Source organism: Eriocheir sinensis, chromosome 23 (genome assembly GCF_024679095.1).
Source record: "Eriocheir sinensis breed Jianghai 21 chromosome 23, ASM2467909v1, whole genome shotgun sequence".
NCBI lineage: Eukaryota > Metazoa > Arthropoda > Malacostraca > Decapoda > Varunidae > Eriocheir > Eriocheir sinensis.
In genome coordinates, this window is record NC_066531.1 from 2,205,674 (window position 1) to 2,219,167 (window position 13,494).

At 45.2% G+C, this 13,494-nt stretch overlaps 4 protein-coding genes across 11 annotated transcripts in view; 3 read left to right on the plus strand and 1 right to left on the minus strand.

Annotated features, from left to right (window-relative positions):
- LOC127002386 (biorientation of chromosomes in cell division protein 1-like 1) overlaps positions 1-504 on the plus strand; it is a 17,932-nt gene extending 17,428 nt beyond the window's left edge. For both annotated transcript variants that reach the window (XM_050868263.1, XM_050868264.1), the window contains exon 7: positions 1-504. This exon is cut by the window's left edge and continues 838 nt beyond it. The gene's annotated coding sequence lies outside the window, so the exon portion shown is untranslated.
- LOC127002547 (uncharacterized) overlaps positions 1-3,803 on the plus strand; it is a 4,416-nt gene extending 613 nt beyond the window's left edge. Inside the window, exons 2-9 of the mRNA XM_050868629.1 lie at positions 675-716; positions 1,037-1,072; positions 1,181-1,324; positions 1,460-1,675; positions 1,746-1,817; positions 1,852-2,067; positions 2,207-2,314; positions 2,422-3,803. Coding sequence (XP_050724586.1) covers positions 675-716; positions 1,037-1,072; positions 1,181-1,324; positions 1,460-1,675; positions 1,746-1,817; positions 1,852-2,067; positions 2,207-2,314; positions 2,422-2,503 — 916 coding nt within the window. The 3' untranslated portion in view covers positions 2,504-3,803. The remainder of the gene's footprint in view (positions 1-674; positions 717-1,036; positions 1,073-1,180; positions 1,325-1,459; positions 1,676-1,745; positions 1,818-1,851; positions 2,068-2,206; positions 2,315-2,421) is intronic.
- LOC127002548 (probable serine incorporator) overlaps positions 1-13,494 on the minus strand; it is a 51,242-nt gene that overhangs the window by 26,209 nt on the left and 11,539 nt on the right. Inside the window, exons 5-7 of the mRNA XM_050868630.1 lie at positions 11,004-11,144; positions 8,826-8,993; positions 5,270-8,097 (exon numbers count right to left, since the gene is read on the minus strand). Coding sequence (XP_050724587.1) covers positions 7,331-8,097; positions 8,826-8,993; positions 11,004-11,144 — 1,076 coding nt within the window. The 3' untranslated portion in view covers positions 5,270-7,330. The remainder of the gene's footprint in view (positions 1-5,269; positions 8,098-8,825; positions 8,994-11,003; positions 11,145-13,494) is intronic.
- LOC127002399 (uncharacterized) lies at positions 11,480-13,476 on the plus strand. 7 transcript variants are annotated; one of them, XR_007756141.1, is made up of 4 exons: positions 11,480-11,945; positions 12,044-12,142; positions 12,242-12,340; positions 12,538-12,808. XR_007756141.1 is itself a non-coding variant. In XM_050868297.1 (4 exons), exons 1-4 carry the CDS (start codon positions 11,590-11,592, stop codon positions 12,845-12,847), a joined length of 963 nt encoding a protein of 320 aa, XP_050724254.1. In that variant the 5' UTR covers positions 11,480-11,589; the 3' UTR covers positions 12,848-12,862. The 7 variants fall into 7 exon arrangements, 1 of the variants encoding a protein (XP_050724254.1); XM_050868297.1 differs by having other exon boundaries at positions 12,439-12,862; XR_007756139.1 differs by lacking the exon at positions 12,242-12,340 and having other exon boundaries at positions 12,439-12,806.

Consider the following 13,494-nt stretch of genomic DNA (forward strand, 5'->3'; position numbering starts at 1 on the left):
TAACATCTTATATGGATGCAGGATTAGGTTTTTCTCTAGACCCTGACTCAAATTTTCTCACGGATGTTTCCTTCAGTTTTACGAATGTTACGATTTGTAGCGAAACGAAGGAATTGCACATTGCGAATTTTACGATTTGTAGTGAAACATTTGAAGGAATTACACATTATCTACCAGACACTAACTTAACGATGCAGGACACGACCCCAAACTGTATATATTTATGTAACTTGAAATTAGATTAAAACTTTTCTACATGAAGCAGCTGCCTCTAAATCTTGATGCTGAATGGAAAAATCCTTACACAGAATAATATGGTCACTTCAGATGAACCTGTATGTCTCAATTTCGTACAACATATGTGTGTATTGAAGACGTGTTTTCTATATATAATGTAACCACAAAAAAGTTACCCTTAAAAGTCTCTAGATACCACCAAATATTATATGGATAAGATTTCGGATAAATAAAATATGGCCATGATAATTTGGTGGCTCTTAATGATGGTTGATGATTTTCTTCTATGATCCCCTTACCTAACAAGCAACAGGTACTTCCTTACATAACTGCAAGCAACAGGTACTTCCTCTCCTTACATAACTCTACAAGCAACAGGTACTTCCTCACATAACTACAAGCAACAGGTACTTCCTCCCCTTACCTAACTGTACAAGCAACAGGTACTTCCTCCCCTTACATAACTCTACAAGCAACAGGTACTTCCTCCCCTTACCTAACTCTACAAGCAACAGGTACTTCCTCCCCTCACATAACTACAAGCAACAGGTACTTCCTCCCCTTACATAACTCTACAAGCAACAGGGACTTCCTCCCCTTACATAACTCTACAAGCAAAAGGTACTTCCTCCCCTTACCTAACTCTACAAGCAACAGGTACTTCCTCTCCTTACCTAACTCAACAAGCAAAAGGTACTTCCTCTCCTTACATAACTACAAGCAACAGGTACTTCCTCCCCTTACCTAACTCTACAAGCAACAGGTACTTCCTCTCCTTACCTAACTCTACAAGCAACAGGTACTTCCTCTCCTTACATAACTCTACAAGCAACAGGTACTTCCTCCCCTTACCTAACTCTACAAGCAACAGGTACTTCCTCCCCTTACCTAACTCTACAAGCAACAGGTACTTCCTCCCCTTACATAACTCTACAAGCAACAGGTACTTCCTCCCCTTACATAACTCTACAAGCAACAGGTACTTCCTCCCCTTACATAACTCTACAAGCAACAGGTACTTCCTCCCCTTACCTAACTCTACAAGCAACAGGTACTTCCTCTCCTTACCTAACTCTACAAGCAACAGGTACTTCCTCTCCTTACCTAACTCTACAAGCAACAGGTACTTCCTCACATAACTGTACAAGCAACAGGTACTTCCTCTCCCTTACCTAACTGTACAGGCAACAGGTACTTCCTCACATAACTGTACAAGCAACAGGGACTTCCTCTCCTTACATAACTCTACAAGCAACAGGTACTTCCTCTCCTTACCTAACTCTACAAGCAACAGGTACTTCCTCCCCTTACATAACTCTACAAGCAACAGGTACTTCCTCCCCTTACATAACTCTACAAGCAACAGGTACTTCCTCCCCTTACATAACTCTACAAGCAACAGGTACTTCCTCTCCTTACCTAACTCTACAAGCAACAGGTACTTCCTCTCCTTACATAACTGTACAAGCAACAGGTACTTCCTCTCCTTACCTAACTACAAGCAACAGGTACTTCCTCCCCTTACATAACTCTACAAGCAACAGGTACTTCCTCCCCTTACCTAACTCTACAAGCAACAGGTACTTCCTCCCCTTACCTAACTACAAGCAACAGGTACTTCCTCCCCTTACATAACTCTACAAGCAACAGGTACTTCCTCTCCTTACCTAACTCTACAAGCAACAGGTACTTCCTCCCCTTACATAACTCTACAAGCAACAGGTACTTCCTCCCCTTACATAACTCTACAAGCAACAGGTACTTCCTCCCCTTACATAACTCTACAAGCAACAGGTACTTCCTCTCCTTACATAACTCTACAAGCAACAGGTACTTCCTCTCCTTATATAACTCTACAAGCAACAGGTACTTCCTCTCCTTATATAACTCTACAAGCAACAGGTACTTCCTCCCCTTACATAACTCTACAAGGATACGTTACTTCCTCACATAACTCTACAAGCAACAGGTACTTCCTCCCCTTACATAACTCTACAAGCAACAGGTACTTCCTCCCCTTACATAACTCTACAAGCAACAGGTACTTCCTCCCCTTACATAACTCTACAAGCAACAGGTACTTCCTCCCCTTACATAACTACAAGCAACAGGTACTTCCTCCCCTTACATAACTCTACAAGCAACAGGTACTTCCTCCCCTTACATAACTCATACAAGCAACAGGTACTTCCTCCCCTTACATAACTCTACAAGCAACAGGTACTTCCTCCAACATGTATTTGGAAATGTGGCTACAACAACATAATGGTTTTGTATTATTAAAATCCCGAGGTCAATGTGTTGGATATGGAAAATGCATTGCCGTAAAATACCCCAAAGTTTCCCTAATAACTGTCTAATTAAACTACTTAAAGGCGCGATTTACCCAACAGTGGAAGCCTTGGCATTATAGACGGGTGCTGCGTCTACCCACGACGGACAAGACCAAGCCTGCATGAATTTATTAATGTACACAAGTTAGCGGAGGAGGAACCACACTTAGCGGAAGCCTAGTGACCTGTTCTCAAAGTTAGCGGAAACGCCGATCAGCTAACAAAAGACCTAGCTTCTCTAAATAGTGGTTAGTGAATTAGCGGAACCGTGCCCATCACTGGTTCATGGTAAGGCAGAGGTGATACACACTAGGCTAATGACCAGAGGCGAGAGTGTTGGTGGTATATGTTCACCCCAAAGGCAAGGGGTTGTAAGGAGATGCTGACGGCCAGGGCAAAACACCTATTAAAAGTGATGGTTTTGTTTATGCTCAATGTCTTTGTTCACCAATAAATAGAATATAATGAATAAATCCTTAATATACGACACAGAAAATATATATAATCAAAATTGCTAAGGCCTTTACATTTGCTTGTCTAAAACCAAATTGTGTAGTACAGGTGTGATGTAGGATCTGTGAGGTTCCTTAAAGCATTTTACTGAAGTGAGAAATAACACAATGAGATTCTTCAGTCGCTGTGTCAAGAGAAGTCTCCGTGTTTCATTTTAAAACTAAGCTAAACACATCTCAAACAGCTTATGCATAAAAGGTATATATTATGATTTACAACTTACAAGAACTGTAGAAAATTACAAAATATAAACATTGGTATCACACGAAATCACGACATTTGATGCAGCAGCCAAATATATGACAACATAATTCTTGGTATCGACACAGAAATCCTCTTATAAAGTAAAGTACAGGACAGACGTTAACCAAATTTTGTACCGAATTATTCCTGCAAGATGTACCAAACCTGCGGCCACAAGGTTGGGGCATTGATTCTACGGGGAAAATGGTACTTGGGGCATTGATTCTATGGGAAAAATGGTAGTTGGGGCATTGAATCTACAGGAAAAATGGTAGTTGGGGCATATGCTGGAGAGAGACAGAAGGGGAAGGAATTATAGGAGAAGGGAACAGTTGGAAAGTTTGGTTTAGTCGGCGCAACATCTGTGGTCATATGCCGGAGAGAGACAGGAGGGGAAGGAATTATAGGAGAAGGGAACAGTTGGAAAGTTTGGTTTAGTCGGCGCAACATCTGTGGTCATATGCCGGAGAGACAGGAGGAAGGAATTATAGGAGAAGGGAACAGTTGGAAAGTTTAGTTTAGTCGGCGCAACATCTGTGGTCATATGTCGGAGAGAGACAGAAGGGGAAGGAATTATATGAGAAGGGAACAGTTGGAAAGTTTAGTTTAGTCGGCGCAACATCTGTGGTCATATGTCGGAGAGAGACAGAAGGGGAAGGAATTATAGGAGAAGGGAACAGTTGGAAAGTTTGGTTTAGTCGGCGCAACATCTGTGGTCATATGTCAGAGAGAGACAGAAGGGGAAGGAATTATAGGAGAAGGGAACAGACCCCAGGAGACGGGACACAACCCCCGATTAATACCTGGTACCCATTCACTGCTGGGTGGACAGGGGCGTAGGGTATCGGAAAACCCGCCCAAATTTTTCCACTCCTCCCGGGAATCGAACCCAGGCTCTCTCGGTTGTGAGCTGAGTGTGCTAACCACTGCACCACGAAGCCCCCTGGATGAGACGGGGCACACCAGAGAGTTCTCACCCCATACAAAATGACAAGAAAATGGTGCCTTGGGTTCTGGGCGGCCGGGCTGGCATTCTTTAAGTCAAACTGAGATTCTGGTATAAGTCTAACAGCAAGATATTAAGCTCGGTACTCTTAAGACATTTCAATCCCTAACATTAACTATTTCCAAAGGCCAAAAAAAGATCAATCGGGTTCTTACGAGTAGCATTCTTGGGTCATGGTACAGAAGGCTCAAACTACCATTAGTCTGTTCACTTGGGCAAGGTCATTCGCTTCCCCCTTCTGGCTGGGTAGCTCCGAGAGGGATGATGTAACCTAATTGTCATGTTAAATAGTCAACATAACATATAATGGTTTGTAGTAATAATAAAATGTTTAGTAGTCAACATAAAATCCATATCTAACACAATCTGGCAATTTCTGTTCACACATAAAATTTAGAAGTTCGTGTTATGCAATCGAGCTCGGAACCACCCAGCCAGAAGGGGGATTAAGCTGCCGTGCGTGACCTTGCCCAAATGAATAGACTTTACGATCATAAAACTACCCCTGGAAATGCCTACAACCCCTGCGAAAGCCTTGTTAAATATGCGTGCTTGGGCGGAGCAATGTTTAATACGAGTACGACTGTTAGAGGTTACCACAACACAAATTTGCAAGCTGAAATGTCACAAAACTTCATGCAACACTAACACTTAAAAATAGGATCATAAAGCATATCATTTAGCTGCCTCCTGAAGAAGTTGTGCATTTTTATACAAAGATGAAGGACAGAGGTAAGTCTCGATTTATGCGAGTTTGGTTTACGCGTTTTTGAAATACCGCGTGGTCCAAAATCCAAATAAATGTCACGTATACGCGATATTTTCTGGAGTGTCCACCAGATGTCTCACGCAAGTGGACTCACACGGCCACACAGTTCTTCCCACGCGGCGCTTGAACAACAATACAGTACCCACGCTGCTCAACAACAACAACAACACCCTCGCTGCTGTGCCACCACGAGGGGAAGGGCAGCCAGAGGAGGAACCACGAGAGGTAGAGGAGTCAGAGTGATACGGTAGGCAATAGAGGTACAAACCGACCTCTTGTTGGATTTACGCGATGACCTCCTCAAGGACACAATACCCGCGTGAACCCAGAGTTACCTGTACAAACCTACCTCCTGTTGGATTTACGCTGTTTTGGATCTACGCAATGACCCTTCACGGACACAATACTCGGGTAAATCCAGAGTTACCTCTATAGAAAATACCGTCCAGTAAATTGGCATGCGTGAAGCAGAGAGTTGGATACATGGACGTCAGTGAAGCAGAATCTGTATAACAAACATCAGTACACTACTTAAGTAAACTGAGGCGTCAAGCTTGGTCTCTAAATGTAACTTGTCGGACAGCTGGCAACCCCTTCTTCCCCAGGTGTCAAATTTCCATGCAATTCAAACTCCAGCTTTTCAGACGAGCTCCTTCATTCAGCTTCATAGTCCTCTTTGCATACTAATGAAGCCTGATCGCGGTAAGCTTTGTTTATGAAGGTCGGAATCATAAGGCACTTTGGGTCCTCACATCAGCTGTCTCTAAAGGTCAGTGAGGGGTCAGTCGGGTTCTAGTGAGTGTTTCTTGAGGTTCACGGTACAGAGGAAGGGTCACACTACCACCAGGGTCATAAAACTACTCCTGGAAATGCCCACAACTCCTGCGAAAGCCTTGTCAAATAGGTGTTCTTGGGCAGAGATATGTCTTACTAATGAGTGTTTCTTTAGGTTCACGGTACAGAAGAAGGGTCACACTACCACCAGGGCCATAAAACTACTCCTGGAAATGCCCACAACTCCTGCGAAAGCCTTGTCAAATAGGTGTTTCTTTAGGTTCACGGTACAGAAGAAGGGTCACACTACCACCAGGGCCATAAAACTACTCCTGGAAATGCCCACAACTCCTATGGAAGCCTTGTCAAATGTGCGTTCTTGGGCAGCGAAATGTCTTGCAATGTGACCCAAAGTTGGTGGTTGAGTGCATGACCCAGCTTGTCATGTTAGAGATTCAATAGTCCTTCATTAACTTTACATGTTTTTATATATAATACATGATGATTATGTTGAGTTTATGGCTGAAAACTTGTTATGAACAGAAGCGTCGTTTGAAATTTGGGGCGCGCGGTCAGCCCGGATGTGGGATGGGGCGCCGTTTTCACCCGGCCGTAGTAGAGGGGTTAAGCGGACAGACAAGCTGTTTGAATAAGATTGATGTACATAGGATGATAGTTTCTTAACCTGGTAGCAGCGACGGGCCAAATTTGTGGCTTTATCATGTAGCAGCGACGGGCCAAATTTGTGGCTTTACCGTGTAGCAGCGACGGGCCAAATTTGTGGCTTTACTGTGTAGCAGCGACGGGCCAAATTTGTGCCATGATATAAACCCCCCAAAATAGACGATACATAATCTGACCACAAATGCTTTGATATATATTATGAAATGGTTTGTGTGAGGGGTGATTTTTTCTCATTTTTCTCGCTTGGAGGGACCATTAAGAAACATGACCCCCGCTGATACCAGGTTAACATTCATGAAACAAAGAACATATTGAATTTACAGAGTTTGACCACTTCCGTTAAGACAGATCCGTCACTCTCTTGGCGCTGACGGCTGCTTGGTGTGGGGAACAAATGTTACTATCCAAAACGATGCTCAACTTTTGTGTATGTAAGAAATAATCCAGACATTTTGGCACAGAGAGGAGGAGAGGGGGAGAGAGGGGGGGACTGAGGGTTCGGCCACATTGCTGGGTTTGCTGGGAGGGTAGAGGGTAGAGGGTAGCAGGATGCGTAACAGGTCAGCGGCAAGAACAAACACGTTATCTAATACTAGTAAGCTTGGAGGGGACCCGCTACCCGCGTCTTGTCTGGTCACTCCTATGAAATAACACGTGTTTGTTCTCTCTGACCTGCTATGCAACCCGCTACCCTGAACCCTCCCAGCAAACCCAGCAGTGTGGTCGTACCCTTAGAGACAGGTTCACGCAGATTTTCCACCGGGTGACGGTCTAAACGGTAGTCTCTTGGTGGACTGTGGCGGTCTGCTTGCTTGGTGAGAGTGGGACGGCCGCTTCATCATCCAGGCTGTGCATACTTCCGCGCAAGCTCCCAGCGTACCCATTGACCACAGTCACGCTGCCGGACCGGTAGTTGTTATTTGGAAGCATGGTAGGGAATACAGTTACAATAAGATAGATAACAAGACAGACCCAACTCGAAATGATTTTGATCCACACGGCTGACCAAGACTGGCCGAAAGTCATGAGATTTGCCGAGTGTGGTGTGTACCAATCCGTGAGGCTCATCATCAAGTAGAGCGTGGCCAGGCCGAGCATGACGTGGAAGAGTGGATAGCTGTAGGCCAGACCATTGGCTTCATTACGGTGAACTTTCTGTCCTCCGATATCCTCTACGTTGTGTCTCCGTACACTCTGCTGAGATGGGCAGGAGGGGAACTGTATCGCCTTGCAGTTTTCCGGGGACGCTGCTCCTGTGGCACTGTAGACGACTGTGAAGAAGGTGATCAACAAGCTGATGTAGGGGAGAATGTCGTCAATGATGCTGTCCTCAACCTTCGGTCCACAGTAAAACTTCTCCTGCGGCAAGAGCGAACTGGAACGAACATCATGCCCGGCTCCGATCCAAACCCCATGACTAGTCTGTTCGTACTCTCTGTGTTCCCGCGGAGCACTGCTTATTGCATTCCATGTGAGGTACGTAACATACATGGAGACAAGGGAGGAGTGAAGGAGCCTCAGCCGTATGTCTTTTGGTCCTAAAACAGAAGAAGATGGATTAAAATTTGATGATAACATGGGAGATTTGATGTGGCACTATACTGATATGCATTTCTTTAACCCGGTAGCAGCGAGGGGCCAAATTTGTGGCTTTACCGTGTAGCAGTGACGGGCCAAATTTGTGGCTTTACCGTGTAGCAGTGACGGGCCAAATTTGTGGCTTTACCATGTAGCAGTGACGGGCCGAATTTGTGGCTTTACCGTGTAGCAGTGACGGGCCAAATTTGTGGCTTTACCGTGTAGCAGTGACGGGCCAAATTTGTGGCTTTACCATGTAGCAGTGACAGGCCAAATTTGTGGCTTTACCGTGTAGCAGTGAGCCAAATTTGTGGCTTTACCATGTAGCAGTGATGGGCGAATTTGTGGCTTTACCATGTAGCAGTGACGGGCCAAATTTGTGGCTTTACCGTAGCATGACGGCCAAATTTGTGCCATGATATAAACCCCCCAAAAATAGATGATACATAATCTGATCACAAATGCTTTGATATATATTATGAAATGGTTTGTGTGAGGGGTGATTTTTTCTCATTTTTCTCGCTTGGAGGGACCATTAAGAAACATGACCCCTGATGCTACCAGGTTAAGAATGCTTCCTAAATGTTGCCTGATTTTGAGAATTAGAGGGTTGCTTTATATGCTGGGAAATACAGTATCTTATTTCCAGTGGGTGTAAGAATTTGTGGCTTTAACTTTTCAATCTCACCTTGCTTCACTAAGGCCACAATTGAAACAACAATGCACGCGACAGCATTGATGATTATGAACCACAGATTGAGGCGACAGCGAGTCTCAGGCACGAAGAACTTCACCAACAGCGCAATGCAACAGCCACACAGGAGGTATGTCAAGATGGACACTGGTACTGCCACACCTGCGGAACAAGTTATTAATATACAATGATGAAGGAGATGAGAAAAAACACAGCAGCCAAATTTCGCCCATTGCCAAAAGGCCGGACACAACCCACATGCCGTCCAGATGACCAGCCTGACTTCTGAGTGGTCAAAAGGATTACCGGGGGCAGCACGAGCCAGGCAAGGGTTATATATCGCAGCGGAAAGTCTAAATAGGGTAGGCAGTGGCTGAGTGGCACACATGCGTTGATATATATTATGAAATGGTTTGCGTGAGTGATGATTCTTTCTCGTTATTTAACTTAGAGGGACCTTTAACCTAACCTAACCTAACCTGACCTAACCTAGCCTGACCTATATCAAACATCAGTACACTACTTAAGTAAACTGAGGTGTCAAGCTTGGTCTCTAAATGTAACTTGTTGGACAGCTGGCAACCCCTTCTTCCCTAACCTAACCTAGCCTGACCTAACCTAACCTAACCTAACCTAACCTAACCTGACCTAACCTAACCTGACCTGATCTAACCTAACCTAACCTGACCTAACCTAACCTGACCTAACCTAACCTAACCTAACCTGAACTGACCTAACCTAACCTAGCCTGACCTAACCTAACCTAACCTAACCTAACCTGACCTAACCTGAAAGACATGACCCCCACAGCTACCGGGCTAACCTCCACCACAATTTTCAGACACCACATATATTTGAAAGTCAGAATTTGAACATCTAATGAGTTATTCCCCTTCTCACAACGAAGACCTTTTCAATCCTTCCAAATTTGTTTATATTTATCAAGCTGATGATAACAACGCCCTTTCATTTCTCCTACTTTATTGATGCAGGCAAGTGTTTATAGTGGTGCCATCTTGCTTTGGCTCATGCTGCCCCCAGGAACTCATCTCTGAGCCTCTTTGGGGAGGTTATCTAGAGCCCGGGTTGATGGGAGGTCTTCAGGGCAGCATGTGGGTAGTTTTAAGCCACTCGCCGGTGACTGAAAAACCTCAGCTGTGTGGCGGCCAGGATTCGAACCCGTGTCCCTCCTGGAGCTTCTGAACGCGGGGCCATCATGCTAACCGCTCAGCCGCCGCCTCCTCAATGGTTGCTAGAGGGATGGTTTAGTCGGCGCAACATCTGTGGTCATATGCCGGAGAGAGACAGAAGGGGAAGGAATTATAGAAGGGAACAGTTGGAAAGTTTGGTTTAGTCGGCGCAACATCTGTGGTCATATGCCGGAGAGAGACAGAAGGGGAAGGAATTATAGGAGAAGAGAACAGTTGGAAAGTTTGGTTTAGTCGGCGCAACATCTGTGGTCATATGCCGGAGAGAGACAGAAGGGGAAGGAATTATAGAAGGGAACAGTTGGAAAGTTTGGTTTAGTCGGCGCAACATCTGTGGTCATATGCCGGAGAGAGACAGAAGGGGAAGGAATTATAGGAGAAGGGAACAGTTGGAAAGTTTGGTTTAGTCGGCGCAACATCTGTGGTCATATGCCGGAGAGAGACAGAAGGGGAAGGAATTATAGGAGAAGGGAACAGTTGGAAAGTTTGGTATAGTCGGCAACATCTGTGGTCATATGCGGAGAGAGACAGAAGGGAAGGAATTATAGGAGAAGGAACAGTTGGAAAGTTTGGTTTAGTCGGCAACATCTGTGGTCATATGCGGAGAGAGAGACAGACGGTGAAGGAATTCTAGAAGGGAACAGTTGGAAAGTTTGGTTTAGTCGGCGCAACATCTGTGGTCATATGCCGGAGAGAGACAGAAGGGGAAGGAATTATAGGAGAAGTGAACAGACCCCAGGAGACGGGACACAACCCCCGATTAATACCTGGTACACTGCTGGGTGGACAGGGGCGTAGGGTATCGGAAAACCCGCCCAAATTTTTCCACTCCGCCCGGGAATCGAACCCGGGCTCCCTCGGTTGTATCAAACTTGCAAGCAGAACATCAGTGAATCATTTGTAAATCATAAGAATATAGTTTCTTTAACATAAATGGAACAGGAGTGGAGAATCAGACACGAACCTCCGTACCAGCGTAGAGGAGATCCGCCATTGACAACCTTAGAGGTCAACTTGTCCGTCCAGGAGTGAAAGCAGAACACCAATAGCAGGAGCTGAATCACGATGAAAACAGCGGCTCCGGCCATGGCAGTATACATCCATGCTGAAAGATTAGGATGTTTATAAATTACTTACATATCAATACTTAACCCTTTCACTGCTAAGCGCTGGGAATGAGACTATACCCCCCCCAGGGACGCTCGGGGCTGGGGTTGAATTTAAAACCATATAATTAAAACCACAATCCCTGATGAAGCTAACAAGGATACACACACAAAAAAAAATGGTTTTATTAGTTGGTTTAAGCCAATGTTTTATCATTACTGTTATGAATCAATATACAGTAACAAACTATTTTGGATGTTCTTTGGTACCATTTCACTGAGACAACAACAATGATGTACAAAATCTATGGCAACCTTTCATAAAACCAATCTTTTATTAACCCGTCCGCTGCGATTGGCACGGATTTTGCCTTCACTGGTAGCCTGGTAACATACACTCCCAGGTCTTTCTCTGCCTCTGTGGTGGATAGTGGAGTGTTTCCCATGTGGTATTGGTGTGCTGGATATCCCTTCACTGGTAGCCTGGTAACATACACTCCCAGGTCTTTCTCTTCCTCTGTGGTGGATAGTGGAGTGTTTCCCATGTGGTATTGGTGTGCTGGATATCCCTTCACTGGTAGCCTGGTAACATACACTCCCAGGTCTTTCTCTGCCTCTGTGGTGGATAGTGGAGTGTTTCCCATGTGGTATTGGTGTGCTGGATATCCCTTCACTGGTAGCCTGGTAACATACACTCCCAGGTCTTTCTCTGCCTCTGTGGTGGATAGTGGAGTGTTTCCCATGTGGTATTGGTGTGCTGGATATCCCTTCACTGGTAGCCTGGTAACATACACTCCCAGGTCTTTCTCTGCCTCTGTGGTGGATAGTGGAGTGTTTCCCATGTGGTATTGGTGTGCTGGATATCCTTCACTGGTAGCCTGGTAACATACACTCCCAGGTCTTTCTCTGCCTCTGTGGTGGATAGTGGAGTGTTTCCCATGTGGTATTGGTGTGCTGGATATCCCTTCACTGGTAGCCTGGTAACATACACTCCCAGGTCTTTCTCTGCCTCTGTGGTGGATAGTGGAGTGTTTCCCATGTGGTATTGGTGTGATGGATATCCCTTCACTGGTAGCCGGCGAACATACACTCCCAGGTCTTTCTCTGCCTCTGTGGTGGATAGTGGAGTGTTTCCCATGTGGTATTGGTGTGCTGGATATCCCATCACTGGTAGCCTGGTAACATACACTCCCAGGTCTTTCTCTGCCTCTGTGGTGGATAGTGGAGTGTTCCCATGTGGTATTGGTGTGCTGGATATCCCTTCACTGGTAGCCTGGTAACATACACTCCCAGGTCTTTCTCTGCCTCTGTGGTGGATAGTGGAGTGTTTCCCATGTGGTATTGGTGTGCTGGATATCCCTTCACTGGTAGCCTGGTAACATACACTCCCAGGTCTTTCTCTTCCTCTGTGGTGGATAGTGGAGTGTTTCCCATGTGGTATTGGTGTGCTGGATATCCCTTCACTGGTAGCCTGGTAACATACACTCCCAGGTCTTTCTCTGCCTCTGTGGTGGATAGTGGAGTGTTTCCCATGTGGTATTGGTGTGCTGGATATCCCCTCCCAAGGTGCAGGACTTTACATTTTTCTTCATTGAATTGTAGCAGCCACTTTTTGCTCCATTCCTATAGCTTGGTGAGGTCTGACTGTAGGCAATCCGCAGCCAAGGGGTTAAAGCATTGTTTCCCAAGCCCAAGGTCGTGACACAAATGAGGGTTGTGAGAGGGTTTCTAATGGTTGCTAGAGGGTTATGGAAACAGGCCCTAATAATTATCATACATGTATACGATAAAGGATGATTTTTAACCCAGTAGCAGCGGGGACCATGTTTCTTAATGGTCCCTCCAAGCGAGAAAAATGAGAAAAAATCACCCCTCACACAAACCATTTCATAATATATATCAAAGCATTTGTGATCAGATTATGTATCATCTATTTTGGGGGTTATATCATGGCACAAATTTGGCCCGTCGCTGCTGCACGGTAAAGCCACAAATTTGGCCCGTCGCTGCTACACGGTAAAGCCACAAATTTGGCCCATCGCTGCTACACGGTAAAGCCACAAATTTGGCCCATCGCTGCTACACGGTAAAGCCACAAATTTGGCCCGTCGCTGCTACACTGTAAAGCCACAAATTTGGCCCGTCGCTGCTACACTGTGAAGCCACAAATTTGGCCCGTCACTGCTACACGGTGAAGCCACAAATTTGGCCCGTCGCTGCTACTGGGTAAACCATTCTTCCTTAATATAAAAAAATAAATAAAACAAATGAAATAAATAAAAAAATCAACATAAAAAAATACCACTCATGTGAGGCTGAGTGCATAAGTTATCAACAGGGGCAGTGAGT

Coding starts and splice junctions, on each gene's coding strand:
- LOC127002399 (XM_050868297.1), top strand. CDS start 11,590: ATGTGGTATTGGTGTGCTGGATATCCCTTCACTGGTAGCCTGGTAACA. Junction 12,143..12,241: donor CTGGTAACATACACTCCCAG/GTCTTTCTCTGC, acceptor ATACACTCCCAG/GTCTTTCTCTGCCTCTGTGG. Junction 12,341..12,438: donor CTGGTAACATACACTCCCAG/GTCTTTCTCTGC, acceptor ATACACTCCCAG/GTCTTTCTCTGCCTCTGTGG.